At 44.2% G+C, this 14,824-nt stretch overlaps 1 protein-coding gene across 8 annotated transcripts in view; it reads right to left on the bottom strand.

Annotated features, from left to right (window-relative positions):
- The window catches only part of RAD51AP2 (RAD51 associated protein 2), a 286,503-nt gene that overhangs the window by 92,740 nt on the left and 178,939 nt on the right, over positions 1 to 14,824 (bottom strand). For 3 of the 8 annotated variants that reach the window (XM_063915361.1, XM_063915362.1, XM_063915364.1), the window contains one exon: positions 10,057 to 12,930. In XM_063915361.1, coding sequence (XP_063771431.1) covers positions 10,057 to 12,874 — 2,818 coding nt within the window. In that variant the 5' untranslated portion in view covers positions 12,875 to 12,930. Of the gene's footprint in view, positions 1 to 10,056; positions 12,974 to 13,586; positions 13,670 to 14,824 lie in introns of all 8 variants that reach the window. The other 5 variants (XM_063915358.1, XM_063915357.1, XM_063915360.1 and 2 more) reach the window with 3 other exon arrangements.

Genomic DNA, 14,824 nt, shown 5'->3' with positions numbered 1-14,824 from the left:
CTTTAGTTAACAGTAACTATGTACAAGTATTGCAGACAATCCGCACTTGGGACGGGCGCCCCGCATCCACTACGGACTACGAGAAATAGATTTACCGGTGAGTAAAATCTTATTTTCTCTGACGTCCTAGTGGATGCTGGGAACTCCGTAAGGACCATGGGGATTATACCAAAGCTCCCAAACGGGCGGGAGAGTGCGGATGACTCTGCAGCACCGAATGAGAGAACTCCAGGTCCTCCTCTGCCAGGGTATCAAATCTGTAGAATTTTGCAAACGTGTTTGCCCCTGACCAAGTAGCAGCTCGGCAAAGTTGTAAAGCCGAGACCCCTCGGGCAGCCGCCCAAGATGAGCCCACCTTCCTTGTGGAATGGGCTTTTACTGATTTAGGATGCGGCAGTCCAGCCGCAGAATGCGCCAGCTGAATTGTGCTACAAATCCAGCGAGCAATAGTCTGCTTAGAAGCAGGAGCACCCAGCTTGTTGGGCGCATACAGGATAAATAGCGAGTCAGTTTTCCTGACTCTAGCCGTCATGGAAACATAAATTTTCAAGGCCCTGACTACGACCAGCAACTTGGAATCCTCCAAGTCCCTAGTAGCCGCAGGCACCACAATAGGTTGGTTCAAGTGAAAAGCTGATACCACCTTAGGGAGAAACTGGGGACGAGTCCTCAATTCTGCCCTATCCATATGGAAAATCAGATAAGGGCTTTTACATGACAAAGCCGCCAATTCTGACACACGCCTGGCCGAAGCCAAGGCCAATAACATGACCACTTTCCACGTGAGATATTTTAGATCCACGGTTTTAAGTGGCTCAAACCAATGTGATTTTAAGAAACTCAACACCACGTTGAGATCCCAAGGTGCCACTGGAGGCACATAAGGGGCTGAATATGCAGCACTCCCTTAACAAACGTCTGAACTTCAGGTAGTGAAGCTAGTTCTTTCTGGAAGAAAATCGACAGAGCCGAGATCTGTACCTTAATGGAGCCTAATTTCAGGCCCATAGTCACTCCTGTTTGTAGGAAATGCAGAAATCGACCCAGTTGAAATTCCTCTGTTGGGGCCTTTTCGGCCTCACACCAAGCAACATATTTCCGCCATATGCGATGATAATGCTTTGCAGTTACATCTTTCCTGGCTTTAATCAGCGTAGGAATGACTTCCTCCGGAATGCCCTTTTCCTTCAGGATCCGGCGTTCAACCGCCATGTCGTCAAACGCAGCCGCGGATAGTCTTAGAACAGACAGGGCCCCTGCTGCAGCAGGTCCTGTCTGAGCGGCAGAGGCCATGGGTCCTCTGAGATCATCTCTTGAAGTTCCGGGTACCACGCTCGCCTTGGCCAGTCCGGAACCACGAGTATTGTTCTTACTCCTCGTTTTCTTATTATTCTCAGTACCCTTGGTATGAGAGGCAGAGGAGGGAACACATAAACTGACTGGTACACCCACGGTGTCACCAGAGCGTCCACAGCTATCGCCTGAGGGTCCCTTGACCTGGCGCAATATCTCTCTAGTTTTTTGTTTAGGCGGGACGCCATCATGTCCACTTGTGGACGTTCCCATCGATTTACAATCAGCGTGAAGACTTCAGGATGAAGTCCCCACTCTCCCGGGTGGAGGTCGTGCCTGCTGAGAAAGTCTGCTTCCCAGTTGTCCACTCCCGGAATGAACACTGCTGACAGTGCTAGTACGTGATTTTCCGCCCATCGGAGAATCCTTGTGGCTTCTGCTATTGCCATCCTGCTTCTTGTGCCGCCCTGTCGATTTACATGGGCGACTGCCGTGATGTTGTCTGACTGGATCAGTACCGGCTGGTTTTGAAGCAGAGGCCTTGCCTGACTTAGGGCGTTGTAAATGGCCCTTAGTTCCAGAATATTGATGTGTAGGGAAGTCTCCTGACTCGACCATAGTCCTTGGAAGTTTCTTCCCTGTGTGACTGTCCCCCAGCCCCGAAGGCTGGCATCCGTGGTCACCAGGACCCAGTCCTGTATGCCGAATCTGCGGCCCTCTAGAAGATGGGCCCTCTGCAGCCACCACAGCAGAGACACCCTGGTTCTTGGAGACAGGTTTATCAGGCGATGCATCTGAAGATGCGATCCGGACCACTGGTCCAACAGGTCCCACTGAAAGATTCTGGCATGGAACCTGCCGAAAGGAATTGCTTCGTAAGAAGCCACCATCTTTCCCAGGACCCGCGTGCAGTGATGCACCGATACCTGTTTCGGTTTCAGGAGGTCTCTGACTAGAGATGACAGCTCCTTGGCTTTCTCCTCCGGGAGAAACACTTTTTTCTGGACTGTGTCCAGGATCATACCCAGGAACAGTAGACGTGTCGTCGGAACCAGCTGTGATTTTGGAATATTCAGAATCCAACCGTGCTGGTGTAGCACCTCCTGAGATAGTGCTACTCCCACCAACAACTGCTCCTTGGACCTCGCCTTTATTAGGAGATCGTCCAAGTACGGGATAATTAAAACTCCCTTTCTTCGAAGGAGTATCATCATTTCCGCCATTACTTTGGTAAACACCCTTGGTGCCGTGGAGAGTCCAAACGGCAGCGTCTGGAATTGGTAATGGCAATTCTGTACCAAAAATCTGAGGTACTCCTGGTGAGGATAGTAAATGGGGACATGCAGGTAAGCATCCTTGATGTCCAGGGATACCATGTAATCCCCCTCGTCCAGGCTTGCAATAATCGCCCTGAGCGATTCCATCTTGAACTTGAATTTTTTTATGTATGTGTTCAAGGATTTCAAATATAAAATGGGTCTCACCGAACCGTCCGGTTTCGGTACCACAAACAGTGTGGAATAGTAACCCCGTCCTTGTTGAAGTAGGGGCACCTTGACTATCACCTGCTGGGAATACAGCTTGTGAATTGCCTTTAGCACAGTCTCCCTGCCTGAGGGAGTTGTCGGCAAGGCAGATTTGAGGAAACGGCGGGGGGGAGACGCCTCGAATTCCAGCTTGTACCCCTGAAATACTACTTGAAGGATCTAGGGATCCACCTGTGAGCGAGCCCACTGATCGCTGAAATTTTTGAGGCGGCCCCCCACCGTACCTGGCTACGCCTGTGGAGCCCCCGCGTCATGCGGTGGACTCAGAGGAAGCGGGGGAAGAATTTTGATTCTGGGAACTGGCTGACTGGTGCAGCTTTTTCCCTCTTCCCTCGTTTTACACGCTTGCATTTCTGAAGCCGAAAGGACTGTACCTGATAATACAGTGCTTTCTGAGGCTGTGAGGAAACCTGAGGTAAAAAAATTTCTTCCCAGCTGTTGCTGTGGATAAGAGGTCCCAGAGACCATCCCCAAACAATTCCTCACCCTTATAAGGCTCTATGTGCCTTTTAAAGTCAGCATCACCTGTCCAGTGTCGGGTCTCTAATAACCTCCTGACCGAATGGACATTGCATTAATTCTGGATGCCAGCCGGCAAAATATCCCTCTGTGCATCCCTCATATATAAGACGACGTCTTATGTTCGCAAACTAGTATCCCTGTTTGACAGGGTTACAGACCACGCTGCAGCAGTACTATCTGCAGGTCTCAGTCTAGTACCTGAGTGTGTAAATACAGACTTCAGGATAGCCTCCTGCTTTCTATCAGCAGGTACCTTCAAGTGGCCGTATCCTAAGACGGCAGTGCCACCTTTTTTGACAAACGTGTGAGTGCCTTATCCACCCTAGGGGATATCTCCCAGCGTAACTTATCCTCTGGCGGGAAAGGGTACGCCATCAGTAACTTTTTAGAAATTACCAGTTTCTTATCGGGGGAACCCACGCTTTTTCACACTTCATTCACTCATTTGATGGGGGAACAAAACACTGCCTGCTTTTTCTCCCCAAACATAAAACCCTTTTTTAGTGGTACTTGGGTTAATGTCAGAAATGCGTAACACATTTTTTATTTGCCGGGATCATGTAACGGATGTTCCTAGTGGATTGTGTATATGTCTCAACCTTGTCGACACTGGAGTCAGACTCCGTGTCGACATCTGTGTCTGCCATCTGAGGGAGCGGGCGTTTTTGAGCCCCTGATGACCTTTGAGACGCCTGGGCAGGCGCGGGCTGAGAAGCCGGCTGTCCCATAGCTGTTACGTCATCCAGCCTTTTATGTAAGGAGTTGACACTGTCGGTTTATACCTTCCACCTATCCATCCACTCTGGTGTCGGCCCCCAGGGGGCGACATCACATTTATCGGCATCTGCTCTGCCATCACATAAGCCTCCTCATCAAACGTGTCGACACAGCCGTACCGACACACCGCACACACACAGGGAATGCTCTGACTGAGGACAGGACCCCACACAGCCCTTTGGGGAGACAGAGAGAGAGTATGCCAGCACACACCAGAGCGCTATATAATTTAGGGATTAACACTATATTGAGTGAATTTTTCCCAATAGCTGCTTGTATATACAATATTGCGCCTAAATTTAGTGCCCCCCCCCCCTCTCTTTTTAACCCTTTGAGCCTGAAAACTACAGGGGAGAGCCTGGGGAGCTGTCTTCCAGTTGCACTGTGAAGAGAAAATGGCGCCAGTGTGCTGAGAGAGATAGCTCCGCCCCTTTTTCGCTGACTTTTCTCCCGCATTTTTATGGATTCTGGCAGGGGTATTTATCACATATATAGCCTCTGGGGCTATATATTGTGATATATATGCCAGCCAAGGTGTTTTTATTGCTGCTCAGGGCACCCCCCCCCCCCCCCCAGCGCCCTGCACCCTCAGTGACCGGAGTGTGAAGTGTGCATGAGGAGCAATGGCGCACAGCTGCAGTGCTGTGCGCTACCTTGGTGAAGACTGACGTCTTCTGCCGCCGATTTTCCGGACCTCTTCTTGCTTCTGGCTCTGTAAGGGGGACGGCGGCGCGGCTCCGGGACCGAACACCAAGGCCAGTTCCATGCGGTCGATCCCTCTGGAGCTAATGGTGTCCAGTAGCCTAAGAAGCCCAAGCTAGCTGCAAGCAGGTAGGTTCGCTTCTTCTCCCCTTAGTCCCTCGCTGCAGTGAGCCTGTTGCCAGCAGGTCTCACTGTAAAATAAAAAACCTAATTATATACTTTCTTTCTAGAAGCTCAGGAGAGCCCCTAGTGTGCATCCAACCTCGGCCGGGCACAAAATCTAACTCAGGCTTGGAGGAGGGTCATAGTGGGAGGAGCCAGTGCACACCAGGTGACCTAAAGCTTTCTTTAATTGTGCCCAGTCTCCTGCGGAGCCGCTATTCCCCATGGTCCTTACGGAGTTCCCAGCATCCACTAGGACGTCAGAGAAAAAACTGTCCAAAACATTTGAGATAAATGTAATCTATTCCTTTCGTTGCATGAATTTACAGCAACAGAATATATTTGTTTCCCTGATTAAACAAAAATAGGTCTCAATCGCCTCAAAATGCAAGATTTACAGAGCAGTGTCACAAACAACAGCTGTGTTGATACATTTTTTCTTACAATAATAAATAATGTATCTGTGGAAGAATTATGAATGATTTGTTGGATAGCTACACTCAGGAATATTTATGGAAGTTTCATTTAGGGAAGCAGTACATGATATTCCTGGCACATGCTGAAAATATGTATAAATATACAAGAAGTATGAATATAAATGAAATATGCAAGAAGAAAAAATGCTGGAGCAACTGCACTGCGGGTGGGGCACAGAGCCGGCCCTAACCAATATGATGCCTTAGGCAAGATTTTGGCCGGTGCCCCCTAGCACCACCACTAGCTCCGCCTCTGACCCTGCACCCCTTTCCCAGCACCATCACCCCTAATCCATGGCAGTCCTTATTTTAGTGTTCGTACCCCCTATATTTTATATAGAAACAGTGCGCACACTCGGCGCACAGCCCAAAAAGGGGTGTGTTTTTGCTGGCAAGGGGCATGGCCACACAATAGTACCCCCAATTTAAATTATGCCACACAGTACTGCAACTTTAGTCACATTTTATCATGCAATAGTGTCCCTTATTCACGTTACATCACACAGTAGTACCACTTTATCTTATGAACATTACTCCTTACAGTAATGCCCCTTATTCACATTCCATCACACTGAGTTGCTCCTTATTCACATTACACCACATCATATTGCTCTTTATTCACATTAGACCACACAGTAGTGCCCTTTCTATATGTAACCCCACACAGTAGAGCACCTTATACACATAATGCCACACATTAGTAATGCATTTATACACATAATACCACACAGTAATGTCCCTTACACATATGACACACATTATTAATGTTCTTATAAACATACTGTAATGCCCATTACACAGTATGCCAGCCTTTATTAATGCTCTTATACATATAATGCCCCTTACACATACAGTATGCCGCACATTATTAATGCCCTTATACACATAATGACACATAGTGCTCCTTACACATTTGATACACATTATTAATGCATTTATACACATGACACGCATATTGCCCCTTACACATATGCCGAACACTATTGCACAACCATCCCACTCACACGGCCACTAACACTGTTACCTCTGACACTGCTTGGATACAGATGTGTCCTCATAAATCTTGCCTCAATACGCCATGCAGCAGGAGATACCTGGCATGAGTCAGCTGGCAGCTCTGCTAACGTTGAGTGCCTTTTTTTATGAATTGTATCTTATTTGCATTGCTAAGTGGCTAGGATGCGCAAGCATCTTCTGCTGATTACAATTATATTCAGCATGCCTATATACTGTTTGCGACTGTGGCTGTATCTGCATATGAAATGCTACACACAGATTATAGGCATGCCACATATCATTTTAATCAGCAGTAGCTGGTGGTGCCCCTAGGCATTTGCCTAGTTTGCCTATACCAACGGCCGGCTCTGGTGGGGCAGATATAACATGTACAGAGAGAGTTAGATTTGGGTGGGGTGTGTTAAAACTGAAATCTAAATTGCAGTGTAAAAATAAAGCAGCCAGTATTTACCCTGCACAGAAACAATATAGCCCACCCAAATCTAATTCTCTCTGCACATGTTATATCTGCCCCACCTGCACCACACATGGTTTTGCCATCTACTAATGAATTTTCTGCTATGATCAAGTCTGAATTAGGCCCCATGTCCATTATTACACCACTCAGTTACTGCATTTTACATCAGTGCTCCCCATGAATCTAGTAGGTCGCTTAACCCATTATTCCTAACTGCCAACTTTAAAAGTTGTTGAGTTGGGACCTGACGCACCTAAGGCGTAACAGTGTCCAAAAAAGGTGTGGACCTTGGGTAAAGGGGGAGGGGTCTCACTTATAATCATTATCCACCTCAATCACCAACCACATTTTATAACAGCATTATAAAACATTTTATAACAGCATTTAATAGCAGCATTTTATAATACCCATTATTACACCCCTGAGTCAGTGAATGTATTGATTATATATCAGTGACACAATAATGGGTATTATAAGGGATGGGGACCTGTTGATAAGGGATGGAGGTTGTGCTGCAATCAGTGGAGGTGGGTAGGCACTGATATATAATGCAGGCACCAAGACCGGCTCTACCATTAGGCAGCCTTAGGCAGCTGCTGAAGGGCGCCAGCCACTTGGGTCACTACCGAGTCCACAAAAAAAAAAATTAAAGGCTCTCTCTTTCATACATACCACCCAAAATGACCTATTCCAGGAGAGACAAAATGCTCATGGACTTCTCTCTTAATTTAGCCATCACTCGTGATGAAACACCTTTCTTATCAATTAACTAGTTCAACACAGGTGATGGCAATAATAAATTAAGAATGAAGTCCAGGAACAGAGCATTATGTCCCTCCTGGAATGGGTCATGTTGGGAGGTATGCTTTCAGTCTCGGCCGGGACTACCGATTGCCGAAACTACTAAGGTGTCAAGCCTCCGGAACTTTCCCTGACCCCGACATTGTACTCTCACCTGTCAGTGCAGCAGAGTCAGCAGTAGTGGTGGCCGCCCCTTCCCTCTCCTCCAGTCCTCTCCTTTCCTCCAGATGCCAATGTGTCACTAATGACACTTCAATAAGAAGCTCTGCCCCCTAGACAACACAAGGAGAGGCTCGCCTGCTGCTGCTGAATGGAGCCTGGTAAGGTACTGTATATCTGTTGGGGGTAGGGGGGGGGGGGGGGGGGCTTCTGTGTGTATGTTAATGAGTGCTGACAAGGTGTGTGTATCAACGGGGGATTAATAAGTGCTGACAGGGTTGTTATTTGTATAGGACCCCATTCCTTAAAAAATGCTAGCGGGATGAGTTTGTGTGCGTGAGTGTGGGGGGGGGGGGGGGGGTATGGGTTTATGAGTGCTGTGTGTGTGTTTGTGTGTGTTTTGTGTTTGTGTGTTAATGAGTGCTGGCAGGGTGTATGTTTGTGTTTGTGCGTGTATTAATGAATGCTGGCAGGGTGTGTGTGTTTCATATTAGTTGGGGCATTCTATATATTATATTCTGAATTCAGGACACTGGTGTATGGCATATTATAAATTGATACATGGCATATTATAAATTTAGGGCACTGATGCATGGCATATTATGAATTGTAAGGAGCAGGGGCCATGGGTGAAATGTTGTCTAGGGCATTAAACCGTGCACCCTGGCAGGCACCCATACCTTATAATACTAAAATGTGGAATTGAACGACCCCTATGTATAATACATAGTGCTCCTGGATCGTTCATTGAACATAATGGGGGGGGGGAAACAGAAGATGTAAGGGTTATGCATGATTAAAGCACTGTAGGTTACTTTAAAATGGTTTAAATACTGAACACTGAAGTTGAGTTCAGACAACAACCAGGATAGCTTCGGCCCATGGGGGTAATTCTGAGTTGATCGCAGCAGGAACTTTGTTAGCAGTTGGGCAAAACCATGTGCACTGCAGGGGAGGCAGATGTAACATGTGCAGAGAGAGTTAGATTTGGGTGGGGTGTGTTCAATCTGCAATCTAAATTGCAGTGTAAAAATAAAGCAGCCAGTATTTACCCTGCACAGAAACAAAATAACCCGCCCAAATCTAACTCTCTCTGCACATGTTATATCTGCCTCCCCTGCAGTGCACATGGTTTTGCCCAACTGCTAACAAAGTTCCTGCTGCGATCAACTCAGAATTACCCCCCATGTTCTAAAATGGGAATTTTCTTTTGCTATTCTGTGCTTAGGGACACTGAAATTAGTTTTTAAGTAAAATAAGCAAATTTAAGATCCCAAAAAGACAAGTTATGACGTCCTCACTGATGCGTGGCTTGCGTTGTGTGAACGCTAACGCCCAAATGAACAATCGGATCAAAATTTGGATTGCACCTCCAGTGTGTAGAATTTAATAAACTACAAAAATGGTCCTGTCACTTTTTACCGTATCTGCTACAGGTGCTCCTCGGGTAACGTCAAGAACCATGGATTAATATTTACTTACATTTCAGTCTCAAATTTGCAGCTCTATAGATTTACCACATTTTTAACTCTCGTTTATATTTACAATTGTGAAAATCAGAAACTCCCGTGCGAAGAACGGGTAGAACAGCTAGTAATACATATATTAGTAAAACATTTCTGTAATGAAAAACAATATTGGGGGTAATTCAGACCTGATCGCTCGCTAGCGTTTTTTCACTGCGCTATGATCAGGTCTGAACTGCGCATGCGTATGCACTGCAATGCGCATGCACGTCGCACGGGTACAAAGCGCATCTTTGCTCTGCAATGGGTTTTACGAAGAATCCATTCGCGCAGCCAATCGCAAGGTGATTGACAGGAAGAAGGCGTTTATGGGTGGCAACTGACCATTTTCTGGGAGTGTTTGGAAAAACGCAGGCATGTTCAAGCGTTTGCAGGGCGGGTGTCTGACGTCAATTCCGGTCCCAGATAGAATGTAGTGATCGCAAGGGCTGAGTAAGTTCTGAGCAACTCAGAAACTGCACAAATATTTTTTGTACCCGCCCGGCTGCACATGCGATCGCACACTTGCAAAGCAAAAATACACTCCGCTATGAGCGGCGACTATCTGCTCGCAGCAGTGCAAAAAAACCCTAGCGAGCGATCAGGACTGAATTACCCCCATTGTGTTCTACAATTACCTTCTTTATCTGAAGAATATAGCGACTCCTCATCACCCGGACACGCACTAGTCCAGCACTGTAAAGGTACTTCCTGCTCCTTGACTTGAGCCACCACCACACTGTCACATACATATTTGCTTTCATTTATTATATCTTGACTGTTACCATCATTCTTCACGAAGTTACTAGGAATACTCTCATGTGACATTTCTGGTAATTCTTCCAAAGTACTACAAGTATGTTCAAGTCCATTCCCTTCTGTAGTCATAGTGGAATCTCCATTTTCTTCTCCAATTTGATGGAATAACTTCAACTCTTCTATAACTAAGTCAAACTGAGATTTCATGTCACACGCCGCATTTTCTAAAGACAGTCTTGTGCCTCTGGTGGAACTGGTCATTTGGATATCTAGAACATAGGGCGAAGCACCTTTCACTTCTATTTCCTTTGTATCTTTAGAATCTATTTTTGGATTCAAAGTGTTTTCTGACCACATAGTATTTGTAAAGGAAGATACTCTGCTGAAATTCAATGTTTCATTTAACAGTTGTAATTTCACGTGTTCATGTCTTTCTACACAAGACATCTGCTCAGTAACATTTTGTATACTGGTTTCACAGATAAAGGTGCCACAAATTTTGGTATTGAGAAAGCTGCCATAGCCTATTTCATTGTGTATATTTTTGGTGAACTCTTCCTTACATCCATGATGGTCTGTGTCTGATACATAAGATTGATTTGCGTACTGACATTTTGTAATACAAGATTTGTATTGGCTCTCTATGGATTGGCTATTTATTGCAGCATTGTTTTCAATTGTGGTTCTGCTTTCACAAAATAGATGATCATGGCGGAAGGAACAGGATGTTTCCTTGAGATTAATGCTGTCTAATTGCAACAAACACTGATCCAAACAGATTTTTTTAAACGTTTCAGTGAAAGACAACTGTTTTGAAGACAAGGACGTCCAATTAGTGTCTATAGTCTTTGCAGAACTGTCTTCTGCAGAATGTTGTGTGTCAACAGTATTTTGAAAGTGTGAGGGAAAACAGAAGCCAACATTTTTAAATGCAGTTGTGTAGTCCAAATGAGCACTCCCAGTTCTTTTGTTTATATTTTCTGTGCTAAGCGAAACCTCCACTTCTGTTTGTTCAAGTTTTATGCCTTCATGTCTGAATGAGAACAGGAGCGATTTATTAATCATTTCATGGGAAGACTCTATTTTGGATGTACTTTGTAAACCACTTCCGTGGAAAAATAAGGAGTCATTTATAGGCGTTCCAAGTAATGAAGCTGCAAGTGTTGAGAAGTTGATGTTCGGGAGGAAATGTTGCTTTTCAAGCTTTCTAGGGTAATTACGTTGCACTGAAAATGTTTCTTCTTTGGACAGAAATGACTCCTCTTTATTTCCAAAATGGCATGTTCTCTTATCAATATATGGTAGTGATAAAGAAGTTGTTTGCAAACCGTTCCATTTTGGAGAACTTGTTAATATGTTTGCAGAAATGTCACATTGATTTTGAGTCATGCATTTCTCACCAGCCACATAATTTAAACATTTTCGCCCTTGTGGCTCACCTGGCTCTGTGCAATTATCAACGCTAGAAACAACATTTGAAGTTGCAGTGACAGTATGACAAGGATGCAGTGACAGTATGACATGCAGATTAATATTATTGTCAGCGCTGTTTATCATGTAAAGGCTTTCATCATGGTGAAGCTGAATTTCATAGTGTGCTTTCTTTTGCCGACTACCACATGGCAGAGTATAATCAACAGCGCTGTCAGTTTGAGGAATGTAAGTGCCCCTAACATCTTCATGTATATCACCAAATGGGAAATGTGATAGAGCCAAGTCTTTCAGTACTGACCCCATGAAACTCCCTACATTGCGCAATTTGCAACCAGCTCCAGAACTGTTGCATTTTTGTTGAGCATTAAAATTACTTAACGGATATATAAATGTGTTTTTTTCTGTATAAGCTTCTATTTCAGGAAAGAGTCTTACAAAACTGCAGTGATCTATAGTTTCTGATGTAGCGGTTTGAGGAAATGCCCCTTTTTTCCCATCAGGATTTCTAAAACAAGAGAAACCCTTATTTGATATACCCAGGTTTGTCCTATTACTAAACTCCAGGACAGGTTTAGTATAATCACTAAATTTGTTCATAGTCAAAGTCTTTTTTAACCTCTTCTCTCCGGCTTCGAATAGATTCCCTGTTCGTTTTCTCTTACATGGCTTTGGATTCTCTAATTTATGATCTGTCTCTTCATTACTGTCACAAGTAATTTCTTCTCTACACCCTAGAGCAGTCTCTTTATTGCATTTATATAATGAATGTGTTCCTTCTCTTGTTTGAGCAGTTAGATATCTAGAGAACTTTGTCTGGACAAATCGACTTATCTTCTTAGTGGATACATCAGAATAAGGTAACATGTCAGTTGAATATACCATATCGTAAGCTGCTGCAATATAATTTTCCCAAATTAGGTCACATTGTGAAAATATAATTTTTTCCATGAATATCTCAACTACATTAAATATGAGAGGTAATTGTTTATGTTTAGGTCTTGGCTGAAAACATCCTGCATCATTATAGCTGTACTGGTTCCTGATTTGTACTCTGGCATTAGAATTTGTTCCGCATTCAGAGAACACTAGAAAGTGAGGGGAATAGATGTTTATCAGCCGATGTGTTTCTTCTTTTATAGTTTCAGCAACTGGAGTGTGTCGGTCTGTTCCCAGCTGTAAGTGCTGATTCTGCAGTGTCCCCACGCATTTCATTTGGTCATGCCCTATATGACCCACTGCGGTTTGGTAATGTTCACGGTACATGTCACTGGCTTGCCAAATGTTACAGGTTCTTAAGGCTTTTCAAAAGGAAACAAGAGCTGTAATAATAATATTGATTTTGTAACCGAGAAATGAGCATTTCTGTAAATTCATAAGATAACAAATTAATTTAGGGTACTAAAAGAAGAACATTATAATAATAATAATCATTATTATTATATTTAACACTTATTTATATGGTGCCATACAGTGATAAACGAAATTACATAAATATTGCAAAAACACATAGTATAAGGATAAACACAATTAAAAAACAAAAGCAATGGAACACTGTGGGGCAGAGGGTGAGCAGAGGGGTTGGAGTCAGAGGAAGAGATCGAGTAGAGGTTAGAGAGGTAGGGGGAGAACCAGAAAAGACGAGAGGCGCACATGTACTAAGAGAGATAAAGTACGGTCCAATCAGCTCCTTACTGCCATGTTACATGTTGTTTGTGTTTGGTTTATATCTCTACACTTTATCACTCGTCAAGGATTAGTACACCTGCCCCAGACTCACAGAGACCAAAGGACTAGAGGAGAACTGGGTGGTCCACAGTATGAAATGCTGCAGATAGATCCAGTAGGATGAATATAGAGAACTGACTCTTGCATTTTGTAGTATGAAGATTATTAGTGACCTTAGCGAGGGCAGTTTCTGTTAAGTAGAAAGAGCAGAAACCAAACTGGAGTACAGATGTGTCCTCATACATCTTACCTCAATACACCATGTAGCAGGAGATGGCGTGAGTGAGCTGTCAGGTCCTGTGCAATTCCATAAGCATTGGGCATCTTTTGTTGCTGAAAATACATCTTATTCAAATAGCTATGCATATAAGATACACATGCAGACTCTGCTGATTAAAATATGTGGCATGCCTATATTCTTTGTGTGTCTGCGGCTGTATCTGCATATGTAGCGTCTCATTTCGCATGCAGATATAGCGGTGGTCGAGCACAGAATATAGGCATGCCACATATAGCTTTAATCAGCATAAACTGCTTGCGCGTCCTAGTCATATAAAAAGTCGCATGTACTGTAAATACTTTCAGCGCTGCCAAGTCATGCCGAGGCTAGATGTAAGTGGACACGTCTGTAAGCCTAGGAGGGAGAGGAAAGTGGTGAGGCAGCTATAGACAAGCCTTTCAAGGATTCTGGAGCCAAAGGGAAGGAGAAAGATAAAATCTGTCTTAGGCTGGATACTGTAGGGCCCCCAAAAGATTAAATCTAGAGATGTGTCCTCATACATCTATCCTTTTTGCACCATATGGCGTGAGATGCCTGATGCATCATGCAACCCATTAGTTGGAATTCCCATACTACAGTATGTATTTTTATCTCAATTTTGACCCTACTGCACTTTGCTTATAATGGACTAAGTATTTAGGATTAGTATTTTTGCATCAAAAGACTTGGTAGAAAGTCACAGATTAAGTATAACGATGTATGGCATGGGTCACTTATGTTGGACGTATGTCTTTTGCTTTTTACCCTAGATTATGCTAATGTTTCCTCAATTTCGAATCTTGGGACCCTATTAAGCTTCAGTAGCAGATTCTGCTAAACACTAACAGGTAGGTTAATTAGCTTCTGACAAAGTTAATGTGTCTGTGTTGTAGGGAAAATAGATTGTAAACTCCTCTGAGGTAGGGACTGATAAGAATGTTTAAGTGTTCTCTCTGGTCTATCTTTAGGCCAGTGACGCATCCATTTATAATAAATGTATGGGCCGATGAGCCAAAGAGGCCCCATAATGTACACCCTGCAATCATTACATAAACCTTCCTTGTGGCTGTGGCTGAACAAATCTTAGAGAAAATGGTGTCAGCTGCATTTTCCCAGAGATAGGTATATGTGCAATAGAGAAACCAGTAGGAAAACGGCACCTGCATACATTTCCCGGAGAGAATTGCACACTGTGACAGTGCCTTCTGTGATGCACTGGGTGAGGGTGA

The sequence above is a fragment of the Pseudophryne corroboree genome, chromosome 4, assembly GCF_028390025.1.
Source record: "Pseudophryne corroboree isolate aPseCor3 chromosome 4, aPseCor3.hap2, whole genome shotgun sequence".
Classification (NCBI taxonomy): domain Eukaryota; kingdom Metazoa; phylum Chordata; class Amphibia; order Anura; family Myobatrachidae; genus Pseudophryne; species Pseudophryne corroboree.
Note: the sequence above shows the minus strand (reverse complement) of the source record. Positions and strands in the feature narration are given on the sequence as shown.